Source organism: Cuculus canorus, chromosome 1, assembly GCF_017976375.1.
Source record: "Cuculus canorus isolate bCucCan1 chromosome 1, bCucCan1.pri, whole genome shotgun sequence".
Taxonomy (NCBI): domain Eukaryota; kingdom Metazoa; phylum Chordata; class Aves; order Cuculiformes; family Cuculidae; genus Cuculus; species Cuculus canorus.
Window position 1 is genome coordinate 140,574,585 of NC_071401.1, and position 19,250 is coordinate 140,593,834.

General features: G+C 37.2%; 1 protein-coding gene across 7 annotated transcripts in view; it reads left to right on the plus strand.

The window, feature by feature from the left end:
• Nucleotides 1–19,250, plus strand: part of EPS8 (epidermal growth factor receptor pathway substrate 8) — a 144,222-nt gene that overhangs the window by 81,989 nt on the left and 42,983 nt on the right. For all 7 annotated transcript variants that reach the window (XM_054062543.1, XM_054062534.1, XM_054062575.1 and 4 more), the window contains 7 exons: nt 789–880; nt 1,996–2,069; nt 11,610–11,677; nt 13,653–13,814; nt 14,024–14,173; nt 16,124–16,206; nt 17,879–18,015. In XM_054062543.1, the coding sequence (XP_053918518.1) occupies nt 819–880; nt 1,996–2,069; nt 11,610–11,677; nt 13,653–13,814; nt 14,024–14,173; nt 16,124–16,206; nt 17,879–18,015 (736 nt within the window). In that variant the 5' untranslated portion in view covers nt 789–818. The remainder of the gene's footprint in view (nt 1–788; nt 881–1,995; nt 2,070–11,609; nt 11,678–13,652; nt 13,815–14,023; nt 14,174–16,123; nt 16,207–17,878; nt 18,016–19,250) is intronic.

The window sequence follows — 19,250 nt, forward strand, 5'->3', positions numbered from 1 at the left end:
GATGTAGAGAAATATATATTATTGATAGAAGTATAAATGAAAGAATATTTGCCCATGGCAAATTTGGATAGAGGTTTGTTAATTGTTTATGGGCTTATGAAAGTGACTTTCCAGAGTAAATTTTAACTTCAGTGGACATGTTATTAAAGGGAGAAGGCATACTTTTAACTGTTACATCATAGCTTTTTCGGTATTGTTGTTATATAAGAATATAACGCCAAACTTTCAGTGTGTTAAATACTGCTTACAAAAAAAGAAAGTCTTTTTTAGTCCCAAAATAACTAACCAGGTTTCCTTTTGTGCTACTAATTCTGTTTTGTTTTGATAATGCATCTTTCTAACAATACAGCTGATAAGTTTCATAAAGTATGTATCAAAAGGTCATTTAAAAAGTCTCATTTGAAGGAATGAATTGAGACTTAAAATCAAGCATGCTTTACTATTGAAGTTACTCTTTGGAACATCTTGTTCACTTCTGCAGTAGATGTTCTTTGTTTAGTCAGTCTTTTATTTCTAAAGCCTTTCTTAAAGACCATTATATCAATAATAATGGCTTTATTTACTAAGTTACAAATTATTTGAAGCAATAGCTATCAAATTGCATCTGGAAGAAGTTCTATAACAGATCTTTAAGGCATCGCCACAATGCAAATAATAACAGTTGAGCTTGTTGATGCAATTCCTTTCCCATTTAAACCATAATTTTCTCATTAGGTTTGAATTACATCTGTATTAAATCTTCATCTTTTAAGAGACTTCAATTCATATGCTGCTGTTTCTTTTCCCAGATTGTTTCCCCTCAGTAAGTGACGATAAGAATGAATGGGCATATATCAAACACTCCTCCCGGTGGATATGGAAGTTATTTTCCTCAAATGAAGTAAGGTTATGCGTTTGATTTTTCTTTTATGGACAAAAAAAATTGTGTTTTATTTACTTCTTTATGCTTTCTTTTCCGATAGATCTATAATTATTATATCCTATAGAAATAACACAAAGGCTGTTTGTGTAAAAGAATGTTCAGTTTCCAAACCACATAACCAAACTGACAGATATCATCTGACTGATATTTGTACTAGTGTAAGGGTAAAGCTTTATTACTGAGTAGAATAATCTGGAACAGAGAAATAAATTGCTGTAGCCAAAACTTACTTATTACATTATTCAGAGAGGTCTTCATATACCTGAGATGTTTAAGTGAGGAAATGCATTTTTATGTATAAAAGATGAGGCCAACTTTTCTTCCTGTGATAATATCATCTCCCAGTAAACAGAACTGAGCAACTGTTATCTGAAAGTATTAACCTTGTCTGAGAGAAGAGAATGCTCCCTGTGTCAGAAGCATTGCACTAGGCTCATCTGGAGCATTAATGACAATTGACCTAATCTGATGCCAAACCCCGTGTATTCGTGTACAGAGCAGGGCATCTGTGCTGTCATCTGTTTCTCATATTGTTGCCCTTTTAATGTGAGTTTGTATATGACTCATTCTTGTTACACTAGAAGGATTTTTTGGCTGCCTTTTCATTTGTTGGAGGCAATGATAGTCCTTTTAAGTCTTTTATGAAAAGCTAGTAGAACTATTAAAAACAATTAACACTTGTGTATGCAGGGGAAAAAAACAAACTCCCACCAAGTTTTTGGCATAGTCAACTCCCACCAAGTTTTTGGCATAGTCATTATTATTATTGTTTTGTTATTATTAGTAGTAGTATTAATTGATTACATGCATTATGGGTAGTGTCTGTGAGTATTCCACCCCCCTATTGTACATTATGTTGTATTAATGCAACAAAAAATAGCTCAGAAGGACTTCTAAGTGAAATAAAATTAATTGTATTCTTGTATCCAGTAATAATATACAGCATCATTACCTCCATTAGTAACATTGTAGGTATGTGTGCTCTTACTTAAGAGGAGGGGTTTTTGCAGTGCTTGTTCCTGTGGGGCAAACACATCTATACAGGAGTTAACCAGAAATGTTTTTTTTTTCAGTGGCTATGGTTCACCAACGTTTACTCAGAAGGAGAGGGAGCAGAATTCAAAAACAAGTGCAAAAGCTCTTTATGGTAAGTTGGCATGAGGTCTCTAAACATTTATGTTAAAAATATTGTTTTAGTATTGATTTTGATGTCACAGTGAAAATATTTTGTGCATCTAAACCTGAAACTGTGTGTGCATACATATATGAGTGTGTCTGTAAACAGAATTAAAGAACAAAGTGATTTTGTTCTTGCTAGAGCTAACTAGGCTAGCTAGAAAATGCTTTTGTGGCTTACTAAGTGGAGAACTCCCACCTGCTAACTTTTAAGACAGGCGGGTATAACACATTTATCACAAAACTAGGAATGATCCTACAGCTACGGTATGTACCAGGGAGAAGGCATTCAGGGATTTAGCTGAGCTATAGGTTTGATTCATGACCTGTGTCTCCCTCTGCCTCCCCACCTTTATCCCCTGCCAGCAGAAAAGGAATTTACCATATTATTCTTTCTTGATACAGGGAGGTTAGATTTAATAAAACAGATTTGGAACCCTATTTGGTCAGCAGTCTTTGACTGTCAAATGTGATATTATTTATAAATGCCTAAACGTTTTTGCGCTTACCAGCTACAGATGCTAGCATTACTCTTAGTTGGAAATGCTGCTATCTAGCCCATGGCCAAATCACTGTGGAGGCAGACTGTAGTCATGTTCCTTGCCAGCCAAATTGCACTGTTTCTTGGTTGTCTACCTCCAATATGAATACATCCTGCTGATAGCTGAGCTAGTAATGGAAATACAAGTGGCAATGAAGCTGAGAGATATTCTGCTGTGTAAATCTGTGTGTGTAGTTAACTGCTGTTTTGAAAATCGGTACAACTGGAAGAACGAGGTTTGCAGTGCAGGACCCCTCACGCCTCAGCCTGCGCTCCCTTGTTGCATCTACCACCTCTTCTGCAGGTTAACAAACTGGAAAGCTCAAAGAGCAGTATCTAGTAACTAATCTTTTCTCCTGCCTGTTTCGGGTGGGGTGATAGCCATGAGTAACCTCGGGGGTTAGGGGAGTGAGGACAGGATGTTTTGTGGCATTAGAACAGTGTTAACTTTGCCCTTGGAAGAATAGCCTTGAGTTTGGTTACTTACCTGTGAGCACAAGTGAACTTTGTTGTACTGATTGTCTTGTTGGCTTTTGAACTGCTTTCAAATTCATGAGGCTAAAAGCCTAAGAAGGAGATGAAGACGTTTTCTAACTTCGTGTTCACTGCAAAGCGGAGTTGTGTGAAAAACCTGACGTGGTTTGGTGGATGAAGGCACTGTGCTAGAGTAGCTCAGAGGTCCACTTCTAGAAAAATCAGCTAAAACAGAAGCAGAAACCATATGCAACATTTAAGAATGATGTTGCATGTGAATAATTCTAAGTTTAAATTTATTTGTTTTAGTGGTATGCTACAAAAGTCAGTCACTTGACATAGGATTAAAGGCAGGAACTGCAACTGAGGAAAATACCGAAGCGATCATTTTAAACAGTGATTTCTGTATCCTGTATGAGTTCACTTAACAAACTGATTAAATGTGTTGACAGAAATAGTAGGTGGTAACGGAAACCAGAAAGAGACATTGCAAAAAACTCCTAGCTGATTATTTCTGTGTGAAATGTTATAAGAGCGTTGCGCTTTTCTTTTTCCTTTCATGTCATTATCATAATATTTCAAGAGTACATGGTTTGTATAGTGTGGCAGTATCAGAAAGTGTCTTAACTATGTGCTTCAATCTTTGTGGGCTTTTAAAGTAATACCTCTCTGAGCTTTTTCATATCAAACATGTCACAGGATAGTCATATGTCAGTAGAAGATGGGGACAAGTGAGTAAATTTGAGGTAAATAATGATAAACAGCCTTTTACATCTAAAATACTTAATTGAATCCAGGTTCTAATTGAAATTGCTTAACATATAACTGCTGCATTATAAGTGAGTCCTATAAAATAAATTGTTGATCTTGGTTTACTATCATTGCTGGTAGATATATCATAAAACTGTAGTTCCATTTGCCAGGAACTGAATGAAGTACAAGACTCAATTATCCTGGAGCTCCAAGTAAAGATATATTGGCACAGCTTTTAGAGAAGAGCTTGCACATTCTACTGCTTCTGCTCTGTTTTGCATGCATGAAGAACTAAGCTGTCAGTATTGCCAAACATACGAGCGTGAGAAAGGAGGGAAAACACCCGAGCCTTTTTTTTCAAATCCAGGGCAATTTTTAAATTTAGATGTATGTATTTTCTTTTTACATCTCAGCAATCCTGCTGCATCCCACTTGTTTCTTTTCTTGTTTGGTGATCTTAGGGATTTTTGTGCATGCTGTCCAAAGGGGAATGGAAAGCAGATAAATGATACTGGAATTGTTACAAAGCTTTAATTATAAGTAAAATATTTTTAATAAGCATTTTTCATAGCTAACTTAAGTATCTTATTTGAGATTCATGAGGATGAAAGCTTATGAAGCAGACTTTTAAGTATTTTCTATGTACATTGTATTAAATATACGTATTTTATTTACATAAAGACATTAATCTCACTTATTTACTAGATTCACTTGAAACAAGTAGGAAAAAATACTTATAATTTTACTGTAAAAGTCAAATGGACTGTGTTTTTTTGTATTGATAAAATGTGACCATGTAATGTTAGCAGTAAACTTTGTCCGTGACAAGTTTCCTTTTCTTAAAAGGCTTTTGAATGTCATTTAGATGAAAGCACCTATCCGTGATTATCAATAAGTGAAGATCTTGAATTCAATTTCTTCCAGTCACAGTAAAGATAAAAAAAAGATCATTAATAATAATAATAATAATAATAATAATAATAATAATAGTAGTAGTAATTTGGATATATATGTATACATATGTGTGTATGTGCGCATGTATATGTCATGGCGTGAAGTTCATCTCTTGATTCTCACTGCTGAGGTGTTTTATGATTGTTCAGTCCTTTGTGGTCAACCTTCTGCCTGATGACCAGTGCCAGTGGGAAAGGAGGCTGCAGTTTTATTGGTGTTACAAACAGTTTAGTTAGTGATGGTGCTGGTCTAGTTTTTATCTCTGGTGTGGTTATCTGAAAATAAAAACTTCCTTGAAACTGGCTTTTTTCCTATGTCAAATAATCCCTTTGGTTTCCCTCATTTCCTTTCTGAAATGAACTATTTTCTATTTGCATTATAAATCTTTCTCTGAACTGGAAGGGAAGATGCTCTCTGCACATTCTTACGGGTTTTATTTCATCATTTACTTCCTGATCTTTCCATCTGAAATGGATTTTGGCTTGTACTGTCATCTGTTGTTCTAGCATTGGCTTCTCCATCTGTCTTCTGCAGCTCTGCTTGTGGAGAGACGCACAGCGTCAGCCGGCGCCAATAGCCAGGGCTGTGTTGGGGATTTGCCAGCAAATGACACAGTGTGGAGCAGCCCCATTCCCCAGAAGCAGAGAGCTAGATGCAAATTATTAGGTTATTATATGGCACAGAATTGAAAGATTGTTAGTAAAACTGTCTTCACACTGCATCAGAAAAGACTAGGTGTTTTATACATTGCATTTATACTTTCATGGCTGTGTTAAGTGCTAGAAGTGAAATTATCTTTGCATTGCCCAAATACCTCATTCAGAGCAAGAATTGCAGTGCAATAAATTCGAGGAAAACACAAGCAGATCATAGACTAGGTAAACAAGTCCGTTAAAAGAAGCCATACGTGTTATTTGATACTCAAAAAGAAAAAAAAAAAGAAGCCATGCTTGTGTTATTTGATACTCAAATTAATTAAAATGACAGTGGACTTCTCAACTATATACTTTCTCTGATAGCTAGACCCACGTAGCATCAGGGAGAAGATTGTGGCACAAATCTTAGAAAGTGATAGTATTTGCTCCTCTCTTAATGGGATTCATTTTGAAGTCAAGTTTTGACCTTTCTGCCCGGATGTGTAGGTCATGTCTCCTGCGCTTTGCTCTCAATGTCAAGATGAGTTTTTCCAGCTGCTGCAATACATTCTTAAAAGGCTGTGAGCAATTAGTCCAACGCAAACCAACAAATATACAGTAGTAATCTAAGTATTGGGCTTTTAAAGAGGTGTAATGGCAATAATTTATATTGTTCCTCTGGAATTCTAAGGACAGTTTGTGAAAGACACTTTTAAGCCATCTCCACATGAGTTGCCATAAAATTTCACAGCTTTGTCTCTTTGTACACTGTACTTTCCAGTTTGACTACAGAAGGGGAAGGTGGGATCCAGCAGTGTCTTCCTTTGCACTATTGGAACCACAGCACTGATAACATTCATTACGCATATCAGTGGAAGCCAAGGCATCAGGATTCCTCATTTTTCTTTTGGGCTTTTAAGAAATGAAGCTTGATTGTGCCTAAAGGTATTATAGCCCTAAGTGGCATCACTTGTCCTTCAGGTCGTCTGTTAAGAGTCAGACTAAGACTAAAGGGATCTTTTGCTTTTGGTGAAAGTTTTCCCTATCTAGATAAATAGTCAGATTTCTTTTGCTGTGATACATTTCACTGTGTAGTCTTCTAAACAGTGGCATAGAGCCAGACTATGGTAGACTTTATTAAGCCGCTTTCTAGTTTGCCATATTGCTGCACCCTCTTTCGGTTGGAAAATGGGCAAGAAAGGACTCTACCTTTACCTATGTCAGGTGCCATTCATAGCTCTGCCTCAAGGGACCTTTGGCTACACCAGTTTTTCTGTTTGAAACTATGAAATAGTTATCTTTCCAAAGTATGAAATTGTCCTTCACAGAAATAACTGGGGAGAGCACAAAATTCTTAGGGTAGGAAGGGCAAAGAAGAGAATGAGCGATGGTAATCTCAAGTCTTGTTTGTCTGTACTGTATACTGTCTAGTGTATTCTTGGCTTGGCTAAAAGTCTTTGATCAAGAGGTCATTTTTTTGTTTTCTGGTGTTTTGGCTGCTTCACAAATTTGTATGAAATCAGTAACTTTTCATGTCTTTTTGAAACCAGGACCATGGTGTGTTCTCGATGATTGGTGAATTCAGTAAGTTCACAAAGACATGAACAGCAGCAGCATGTCTCCACATCTGACAGCTGGAAGAGTATCAGTTTCTGTGGATCAATGCCTGTGTTCCTTTGAAAGGTTTAGTAGCTAGTAGACCTTACAGACAGGACCTGCGCATGAAATTCTGTGCTGCTCTTAAGTTTATTGTCCTTGCCTTCTGAGAGATTTTATTTTGCTCAAATTCCTCTGGGTTGCATCTACTGTCTTCTGCTGCAATCCTAGTTTTTAGTATATTTTTTTTTCATTTATCAGAGGGGAAAATAGGTAAATTGTGTGCAGCATATGAGCAGGGTTTGAGCTAACTCTGGTCTTCAGCAGGGTTTGAGCTAACTGCGATGTTAAGCCTGCACTATATTTTACATGTTGGACATAAGAGCTGCAGTAAGTAGAGTAAATAGAAAAACTTCAATAGTTTTGATAGTTTTATTCATCCTTTGATAATTTTATACATCCTATCTGGAAGTCCCTGCAGAATTTCACCTTAGCTACAATAACTCTTTGTGCATGAAAGGACCCATGAGAGACTGAGATTGATTGAGGGGATTAGGAGCGAAATGAAGTATACAAAATGAGGGAAGAAGGGGCGTTGTTTGTGGTTTGTTTGGGTTTTTTTGTCGATGTTGGAGGCTGACCTGAGTCAGCAACTAAAGATGTGCCCTGTTGCTTGCTCATTCTCCACTATCTCCTCCCTTCCACAGGATACTGGAGAGAATTGGAAAAGCAAAAGCAAGAAAACACATACTCATCACTTCCCACAGGCAGACCAATGCCCAGATAGTCTCTGAGCAATGGCTGCTTTGGAAAGGCTATCCACTAGATTTATTGCTGAGCATGACATAATACAGTATGGAATATTCCTTTGGTCAGCTGTCCTACTTTTGTCCCCTCCCAACATCTTGTGCACTTCCAGTCCACTCACTGGGGGAGCCAGGGTGAGAAACAGAGAAGGCCTTGATGCTTTTCAGCAAGAACTAAAGGATCCCTGTGTTATCAACACTGCTTTTGTCACAAATCCAAAACACAGTTTCATACACTCTGCTGTGAAGAAAATTAACTCCAGACCCAGTACGTTCAGTATGTCAGCAAATTCTGTGGCTCGTTTTCAATAGTAGGATATGTGTTAGTTGCATTTGAAGTTCATGTAATAATTCAAGAGGTGTTTTCCGGGTTTCTGTAAAAGCAGTCAGATTAATCTTGATGAATAATAATCAGCCATTTTGATATGTGAAAGAATTGAGGAGGTCGAAGCTATCTTTCCAAAAGAATAGCAAAAAACAGCTGTAGGAAAAGAAGGAGCTGTATATAGATGAGCAATTTTGAGAGTCATTCTCAGACATATCTGACTTGGAAGTGGACATGAGGAAGTGTAGGAAGAAGTGGCACACTCTTGTGTCATTTGGGTAGAGAAGGACACAGACCAGATTCACAGGCTTATATCAGTTTTATTAGAAGTTCAAGGCAGTGGAGCCTGTTAGCAGAAGGGGGTGCGTCTCCTCTTTAACAGTATTGACAATGTTCACAGCTGCTGTAGGCTCATCCTATTCTTAGCTCATCCAAAACCATATTAAAATTGCAGCACTGAACAGTACTTAAAATCCTGTGAGGTATGCTCTCTTTTTGGTTTTTTTTGTTTGGTCTGTAACTCCAATAAGTCTTGGGAGTCTCCCAAGGTTCAGTTTGCATGCTTCACTGCAGCGTTTAGATTGCATCACATTCTTGGACTCTCAGAAAAGGGAGTCTCCAAGTCTGCGTAAGCAACGTACATTACATGGGCATATGGTTGATGCCTCTTGTCTTTCAGTGTTTAAGAGGCACTTGGACAATGCCATCAATAACAGGCTTTAGCTTTTGGTCAGAGCTGAAGTGGTCAGGCAGTTGGAATTGATTATGGGTGTATGTCACGTCCAACTGAAATATTCTATTCTACTCTTTTCCATTCTGTTCTGAACAATAATTTGCATTCCCAGAAATCTAGTTTTAATAATCATTCTGCTACATTAAAAAAATAAAGAAGTAAACAGGAATTGTTGCTGAACTTGGTATGAAACATCAGTTGCAGTGACTATACTTTTTGTTTACTGACACAAACACAGATTGACTTTTGGTATTGGAAATTATGTTGAAGTTCCTGTTACTGCACTGTTGTGATTAAGAATGCAGAACTTTGAGAGGATCTCAAGTGTAGGCAACAATACCTTTTACTATCATTTAAAAAGCTCTATCTCTTATATAAACACTATTGTTCTCAGCATGACATAGTATGTTGAAAACCTTGCTGTCTTGTCTATTATGAGTGTTGTGCTGTTCTTGGGAAGAGGATGTGTTAATCAGTGCTGTGAATGGTTTTTGATATCCTGTCTCAACACAGGACAAAATTTCTGTGAGACGGAGCAAGGAATCACTTGCAAAAGATACTCACTGCTTTTGAATTCCTTTGGAGCTTCTGCACATGCCAGTGTTTCTTTGTTTATTTAAAACAACTGCAACTGTTATTATTTGCAGGATTTATAAACCTTACAGTGAATGTAAAATTTCTTATCCTGGTTTAAGTTGATTATTTTAAAAAATAATACTTTTGTTCACCAAACAGAGATATTAACAGTCAAAATAGAATGCTTGATAAATTATTAATTGAAACAAGCAACTTATTTGTTAAGCATATGTTCTTTATTACTGGACAGCATTTAACTATCATTTACAATCCATAACAGAAGACTGTTAACTGATCCCCTTGGAAATGCCACTAATTCTATGGAGTTAAACTAGATACTGCTTTTAAATTCCCTTGTTTTGTTAGGAACAGATGGACTTTACTTCTTCAGATCATCATCCAAACAAAAAAAGAAAGGTAGCAAGTCAGACAGTTCTGCTTTACTGACTGTTTTATTGGAGTGTGCATGTGTGTCTGTGTCTGCTGTGGTTAAAATGGAACTCAACCAAAAAAATACTTTAAGTAACATGCTGCAAAAGCAGAAATAGTAGTTAGAGTTGGAATCAATGGAGATCATCTGCCCTGGGATTTTGGAATAATGGATAATTAAAGACATCTATTTTAAAATATTCACATGCCTAGTTAAATTTCTGATAATTCACATGATTCTTAAGTTGGACTAATTGCACCGCATGCTTCTCTTGCTAAAGCAAACTGAGTAGCTGCTGTACAGTAGCAGGATGGCTCTGTTGCATGAGCAGTGTTTGTCATCGTGGGAGGAGGGCTTCAAGCTACTGAGGGATTTCAGAAACTGTACTGTCTTTCATGATAGTCACTGAGAACTGGAGAGATAAATGGTGACAGAATACTTCTACATGCATCTTTTGAAAATGAGGGCACTGTTGTACCTGTCAGCACCTGAAATTCCTGTCTGAAGGAATCTTGGTCATAAAAGAGCCTTTTTTTACAGTTTGTCTTTTATGATGTCCTCCCTACAGATCTCTGCATGTCAGAGATTTTACTTGGTAGTAGTCAGCATTTTTTTGTATTTTGCAGACAGTAACTTGTCTTTTCTGTTAACAGAATCACACACTTTTATTTTCAGAGTATGATGAAATTGATGGATTTTGTATGTACATCAGGTACTTTACTTCTAAACAAAATCAAGCCACCCTTTTTAGTTGAGGTTCAGAAATCAAGTTATTTAATGAAATGGAAAGAAAATAATTACCTGCTTGCAGACTTTCCTTGGATCTCTCTTGGTCAAGTGTCCTACTGACTTCTGTCCTTAGGCAAAGCTCCTGTGGTACCACATTGGGCACTTAAGTGGTTATGTCGAAAAGATGTTGCATTCAATTTTTTTCCACTAAAGTTAAAAAGTTTTCTTTAATATTTGTCTGAATTCATTATTTTGTGGTGTGGGTGTGCTGTGTCGTCTTCTTGCATTTTCACTACTCTCATCGTTAGATATTAATCTACTGTATGGAGTAAAAGGCAAATGATGTTTCTGATTTTGCAGCATTTTATTTTGTTAAACTGAAAAATATTTCTGTATAGAGATCTTCGGTGTGTTTGTTGTTTTGGTTTTTTTTTTTAACCCCTTTTCATGCCTATTTCTACCATAGTAATTCAACAAATTGATTGCTTTAGGAAGAAAAAAGGATGAGCCAGGTCTGGTTTGTGAGTGGCTTTGTTGTTTTGCAGATTTAACATGTATATCAGAAAATACTTACACTTTCAAATGTGTTTATACAAATCCAATAAGCCTGATGGTACCAAAGTGGCAAGCCAGTAATTTTAATAATCAGGCTTCCCAATGAAGTGGTTTCAATCAGAACACTACTGCCCTTCGGTATCCTGACGCACTGTGATGAGATAACTGGCCTTTTCAGTTTTTTTGCACCCACCAGCTTTCCCTTAGCATCTTTGACGTAAGTATGATTCTTGTGCTGAGCTGTGTGGGGATGAAGGTTTTTACTGTTGAAATGCACAAATTATCAGTAGCTCATCTTCTTCTTTCATATATACAACTAGTCTTAGGTGTCTCTGAGAAGTATTCAAAACAGCATGATAAGAAGCTGAATGAATAATTATTCTTTCTTTTCCTCTCCTCTCTAGAACAAAGAAAGAATTATGCACGAGACAGTGCCAGCAGCATATCCGAAACGTCGCAGTATCACGTAGAGGTGAGATGAGGAGTGATATACCAATTATAGCTTTTGGTTACATGCATTTATTTTTGCTTGCATGATTTTCGATGATACATATGCTTAAAGGCATATACAGCTTCCAAAATATCCTACCAGCCTGAGGTCACTTCAGAACAGATTACACTGAAATGTCTCAAGTTCTATAGCTTTGTCATAATGAGCTGAAATTCTGATGTAGCAAAGTTGTCTGTACTTTGGCAAACAGACAGGACTTCTCAATGCGATATCAGTTCAACATGTTATGCTGCCCTGTCTCTGAACCTACCTTGTTGCAAGGATGAGGTGAAGCTGAAAAACCCTGTGCTGTTCATGAGGCTCTCTAAATGATATTTAAAATGAGTGCTTTGATCAGTTATAATCAACAGAGATGACAGAATATTCAGAAAGAGCTGACTATTAACCCTTAAAAGGCCCAGTTAGTCTCCTCTATAGTAGTTAAATATATTCTGCCTGCACAGATTCTTGCCCAGTGTGAAGTACAGAGTGTGTTACTTCCCATTTTAAGCTCCTTTGAAGAATTACTGTATGCTGCTGTAATATTTTATCTGGAAGTAGATATATTTAAAATGTGCAACAAAGTAAGACTGTGTGCCCATACGTAGCCTGTTTAGCACTTTTGGATGCAATGCCTCATTCTGTAGTCCTATTTTGGCACAAACTTTCTCCCGCTGCCATCAGACCCACTGTCATGAATTAAGCCAAGTCTTGCAGGTACTGTAGATTTTCAACTCCTTGTTGCTGGGCTTTAAATTAGCTGTAAGCTGTGAGATCACATGCTGAAGGTCTTAATTTCAAGTGCTTCTATCCTATGATCAGCTTGCAAATGAATACTTGAGTTTCTTCTAATTGTCTGCCTGTATTTTTCTTTGGTTTCTTCATAGCAGTTTTGGTACTGTACTGGCATGAAAATTAGTACTGGTATTTGGAGTATAAGCACTCTTTTGTGAACAGTCAGGAGAGAGTTTGTTTCTCTTTACGTGTTTTAAATGTTTTGATTACATGTAGCTTGTATCTACTCTCTTGTCTGTCACAAGTAAGTGCTGTTATCCTCTAGCAGAACAATGAACACTTAATTCTTCTTGATTTTTCCATTCCTTTTTTAAGTTACTCACAAGACAGATGTGTAAGCATATATTGAAAAAGGTTTTAACTCAAATGACTGTAACCAGGTCTTCATTGAGAATGTGAAGCTGGATTTATGCTTGGATAACATGAATTGACTATATGGCTTGTCTTGTATGGTTGGCATGTTGAAGGAGAAATTGTCAAAACCATAATAACAGGGGAACTAGCTGAGGTGATGTCCATGAAGTAATATTTAGTTTGTAGACCTTTAATTGAATCTGAGGAATATTTCAAATTGATAGTGAGCAAAAGTAGTTTGTATACTACATTTCTACTGTGATCAGCATGAAAGGAGCAACTAGCCTGTCCATAAGGTATCCCAGTCAGATGCAAGCCATCATGGTTGCCATCCATGTGCTAGCTGGCAGCTCTGGAAGAGATGAGGACACTCCAGGTAGGGTGGAGGTATGTTGGCAGGTGTTTCTGGGAAGCTTTTGCTGACGTTTCCTGGATTCATCTTGCCAAGAGAGACAGATTTTCACTCCTCAAGAAAGCTAATTAAATACTCAGGGTTTAATTCTAGCTGTGACACCTGAAAGATGTCAGAATATGCCTTCAAGTCCAACTGCTTACTTTAGTGAGAAAATGACAGAGGGTGACAGTGAGTTACAAAAGTCAGGTGACTTAAAATGACATTATGGACTAAACATCTTCTCTTCTGGGTAACAACTGGGATCTGTCATATACAAAGGCACTTTAATAAATAATTTGTATTACTTTTTCCTGGCAATTTGAATACTGACACTGCCTAGAAATAGGGTTTCTTTGTGTTTGTTTGGGGTTTTTTTGTTGTTTTTGTTTTTTTAATGTACATCCTATTTGTTAGCACTTGACCACCTTTGTTCTGGACCGAAAAGAGGCAATGATTACAGTAGATGATGGACTAAGGAAGCTGAAATTGCTGGATGCCAAAGGCAAAGTGTGGACTCAAGATATGATTCTTCAAGTGGATGACAAAGCTGTCAGTTTGGTGGACTTGGAATCAAAGGTAAGATCTGTGGGTGGCAGTTTCATTTTCAGAGAGAGAGAAAAGGGGAACAGGGATAAAAATGATGTATGTGAGATTCAGGATTTTAATTAGCCTATTATCACTTTCCCTTTTTAACTCATGCAGCTTTTCTGAGATCAGGACGCTGTGTAGTAAGGTGGGGATTTGTGTTTGATTATTTTTTCTTTTCCCCCCTCCTCTTCCGGCAGAATGAACTGGAGAATTTTCCTTTAAGCACAATTCAGCATTGCCAAGCTGTGATGAATGCATGCAATTACAATTCAATTCTTGCATTAGTATGTAAAGAACCTACCCAGAACAAGCCTGATTTGCATCTTTTCCAATGTGATGAGATTAAGGTAAGGTAGTAATGAAGATCTGCTGTGACTTACTTGATTTTCTGAGTTGGCAAGTTCAGTGTATAAAATCAGGTGGGCTGATTCATAGAAAATAATTCTGTTCTTTTGTTCTTATAAATATGCTTTAAATTTAATGCATTTATGATATCAAAACTACTTATGTTAGTAAATGTAGTGTAGATTGTCTTACAAGAGAGTAGTCCTGTATGTAAACTGAATCTGTGGTGTATGTGCAAATTTATTGTCACTGTAAATATTGATTCTTGGGTTCTGTGGCTGCTTATTTAGTTTTGCAAATGAGTAAAACTCTGGAATATTTGTATGGTTTACATTCACACTTCTAAAGTATGTAAAATTGGTTTTTATCTCAAATTTATAATCTGCAAGGACTCATCCGAGCTGTGAGTTTTACTAGTCTTTTGTAGTAGTTTATATCATTGCCTTAAAATAACAGATTGCTAATCACATTGTGCAACTGTTTTGAAATTGGCATGGTGAGAATGATGTGAAGGTGACTGGCTAATTGTGTGATTAGTTGCATGGAATTTGATCTTTCAATAGAAATTAGGATCCAGCGAGAAGTTTAAATGGCATTATGTTAAATAACGCAGGGATCCTTGTTGAGGTCTGGCTGGACCCAGCTTCCCAAAGTGTAGAGGTGGTCTCTTTTCTTCAGACTTTCATCTTTTGAGGTTGTTCCTCTGTACAAATAAAAAAAAGCAGAACACATAAGGGTGACTTGGATGTCCAGAATCCCCCTTTTCTTCTGAGGTATTGCTTGAGTCTGTGACCGTGCCCTAGCTTTTGTTCCGTACCCATGAGACTTGGCTGTTTTTGAAAGGTTAGGTCTTTCTCCCTTGCCTATTTCCTGCTTTTGTTTAGAAGTGAACATGAACCTCAGAAACCTCAGCAATAAAAAATAGTCAATATCAATAATATTTGGGGCACTTAATATTTTCTAAATAAAAATTGTTAAATAATAAATATCAGGAGTATGAATAATGGAATCATTCTGGGTTTAGTTTCCTCAAATCCCTTTAAATTTTTTCTATTAATTCTTTAACCTTAGTGTATCCCTCATCTATATTCTGTACTGCAATCCATTATAGCCTGAGAAGTCCTTTAATCCCTTTGGATCCTAAATTCAACAAAATCTTGTAGTCCTAGCAGAAGTTACACATTCCTCACAAAAACTTACATACCTGTCAATTATGAGGGTACTAAGAAAGATGTGGACCTTGTAGAGTGAGCCAGACACTGACAGATATGGGCTTTGATAACCTATGTAGGGAATCAATTTGTCAGCTGAAGACGTGTAACAGAGCATTCTAAATCCTACGAGAAGCTATGACCTATTTAACGCAAGATCCATTAAAATAATGCTTTAGACATGCATCAAAATTTCACTTGTGGGCCACTGGTCGAGGCAAACTGCAATCATGAAGAATTGGGAACCTACAGATTAGGAAGTATTCTGAAAAATACATCAAAGGGAAATTGGAGACTATTGTTATTTCTTAAAGGGCACGGTATGACCACGTTGCTTTCCTAATCTTTATGCTGCTACTATCTATAGTAGATTTTTTTTTTTAATTGTATGTCTTTTCCCTAACATACTTAATAAAACCAAAAATTATGTACGTGGAAGGGAAAAAATAGCTATTCAATAATGGTTGACTTGATATAATTACAGCTGTTCAGACAAATTTTGTATCTAGATGACATTCTCCTCTGATGATAATACTTGAGATTGGAACACTGACACAAATACCAACTCCCCAACAATAGCATTCTGTTTTCCCTCATTTTGTTTATATTGTAAAGGAATTTATCTCAGAACTTTTAAATAAATGGGATTCGATAAGGATTTCTGGAATCTAAAGATGTCCTAAAAAAAGTGCATGAAGAGATACAACTGATAACTGATATTTTCTTCTCCTGTCTCTTTAGGCTACCTTTATTCATGAAGATATTGAAAGTGCCATCAGTGACAGCAAGAGTGGGAAACAGAAGAAGAGACTTGAGACTCTGAGGTAAAAACCTAACGGCTTGACAGTGTATTATTGTTACAGGATTCAGAAACTCTCCAAGTCTGACTGTTGTTTATTGCTATTTATTGCTAGCTGATAATATACTTCCAAAACCACTTGTAGAGGCCTTGCTTTAATAATTATCACACGCTTTCTCAATTTATAGCATCATTCTTACCTTTCTTAATTCCACCTTAGTGACAGGAACAGCTGGCATAGTGACCAGTTGCCAGAGAAAAGTGTCTCACTCCCAAATATGGGTCAAGTAGTTCAGAATTTAAATTAAAAACATAAATGCTCCATATCTCCATGCGTGCGAGATGCTGATAAAAGACCGTAGGGTCTAAAGATGTTAAATAAAAGAGGAACTGAAGGTTGACAAATCTTCCTGCCTGCTTGTTTAACAATACTGAAGAATTCTTGTTTCTCTAGTAGCAAAAGCTTCTCTGCCATTAAGAAAATGTGGGAGAAAAGAGTCTATTGGGTTCAAAGAAGATTAATGCTGAAATGAGAGGCAGCCAACAGAGTTGTAACAGCAAGGGCACAAATATATTAGATACTGAATGGATATGGTGGTAGTCTGTTGACAAGTGGATACGGAACTGAGTCCTGATGGTATCTCTCAATAGCAGTTAGTTTTGTGGTACAGACAAAGAACTCTGTGCTGGACAAAACCATTAAGTAAAAGTGTCACCATTGTATGAATGAGTTTATAACAGTCTCTATTACTATTAAATTCTGATGCACAACTCATGAAGCTTTCCTCAAGGAATGGGCTTACCTATAAAAAAATAAAAAAACTGAACTGTGTCTAACTCTACCTATGTGTTTAAAATTACATAAGTAGACTTAAATAAGAAATTTTGTGGGTTGATAACAAACAATTATAAGCACAAAGAGGTAATCCACAAGGACTCACGTGCATGCAATGTGCTGGAAACCAATGACATGTAACTGGGAAGAGAATGTAGGTCAGTACATCTAGTGGGAAAAATAATCTGAGATATGAGTCTTTGAGAGCTGTGAGACTAAGGGGTCGTCGTCAGTGCATGACAGCTCAGTGCTAGTGACTCGTTGTCATATCAGGTATGTGCTGGCATTGGGTCACGAGGAGAGACCCTTCTCCCTCACATTGCATTATCAAATTACTGCAAGGTTACTGACAAACAGAAGTGTGGGACATGCGGAGAAGAGTGCCCAGGAGACTGGAGGAAAAAGTGGTGATGGAAACATTATTTTTTGTTCTGCACTCAAAGGCCAAATAACTCTTGAAATTTGTTGTTGAATGCCATGAATGAGATGGCATCATAAAGAGAAGAATTTAAGGTGATGAATTTGATATGGTGGTAAAAATGCCATCAACTAAACCGAAACCTCTGAATTTACCTGCATAAACTGGCAGATCTCTAGGCATCATGCTCTGTGGTGATATTTAGGGATTTTCCATGTGGCCAGGAGACAAAGGTTTAGTAACCCCATCATGGAGTGGTTTTCATACTATGTTTCACATATTTACACACCATGCTCTTGACTACTGCGTACTTGGCAAGTCTGTAGTATGTTCAAGAGCAGAAAAGATCCTTGTAAAGCTTCTTTGTCTTTTCTGATTAAGCATTAGAAAATAGACTATTTTTCCTTTCATGTGTCACTTCTGGGCTTTTCTCTCTTCCTCTAGGATGATATCCAAAGCTGACAGTGCCATCCCTCCACCACCACGGGCACCTGCCCCTGTGCCACCAGGGACCATCACTCAGGTGGATGTGAGAAGCCGCGTGGCGGCGTGGTCTGCGTGGGCTGCAGAGCAGGGGGAGTGTGAGTATTTCTGGAAGCTGTATAGTGTGCTGTATAGTGTGGTGGCAAACAGATGTTCTGGGCGGTAGGTTTTTTATGATCTTCAGTAATAACAAAAATAATTTATAAAGACTGTTGTGTGAGGTAACCCCTCTGCCCTTGCTGAGAGCAGACAGGATTATTCTCCTAGTCTAGTCTGAAATGCCCCAGGCCGCTATTGCCTGATCTAGGGAATAGGACTTGACTGTCATAATCTGACTTGTCATTTACTTGCACTTATCCATTTTCAGAATTTCTCTTCAGAACTGCTTTTACTTGTGTTTAGCTGGGTGGGGGAGTGGGCTACTGATTTTAACCTGGGATTTTTTGTGAATATAGTACCATTGGCAGTAACCACTACTGTCTTAACTCTTGTAGCGATGCTCTCTTCAGCAACAGGGAGGGTGTAGGCCAGTTATTTCAGATAAATAAAATCATAATCACAGATTAAAAGGTGACTAGAGGTCAGCATTATTTATTTATTTATTTGTTTCTCTTTGTAATGGTCTGTATGGCTAAACTAGTTCTTTTTTAAATTATTATTTTGTGTATATATATTTTTTAAATCTTAACCAAGGAATGCTGTTGCATTTCTAATGGGTTCCTTTCATTCCACTCATGTGGATCTGTTCTAAAAGGTATTTACCAAAATCCCACCTGTTAACAAACACAGTGCAGTATGTAATGTGACTTAAAAATGCAAAATTTGTCTTTCCTCAAAATGATAACATGTCTTGTTTTCAAGTAAAAAAGTTATTTGGAAATACCAGTTCTATCACATCACTGCTTTCTCCTTCTGTATTTCCAGACTTGGCATCCCATTTTGCTAATTACCATTTACATCAAAATTATCTTTGAGGTGATAGTGGTAGCTAATTCTTTCTTGCTTGCTTCTGCTGGAGTAGCTTTCAGTATATCTCATAAAATTGGATGATTTCTCATCACGTTGTATCAATAATTTGCCACTTTCTGCTGTTAAGTTTTTGATTTAGACTCTGGTACCACAAGGTCTACTTAATTTATGCAGCTAAGTTGACTGAAAGCATACACCTACCATTTTTTTGTGAAACTTGGCAGGATCAGGCATTAGGGTGCAGTGCTTTCTGGTTGTGTCGAGTCCTTGCAAAGTGAATGGTACAAACAGTTCTGCCCATCTTATCCTTAGAGTAGCATGGTTTAAAGCACAAGCTGTATAGGAGGTGTTCATTACTAATTCC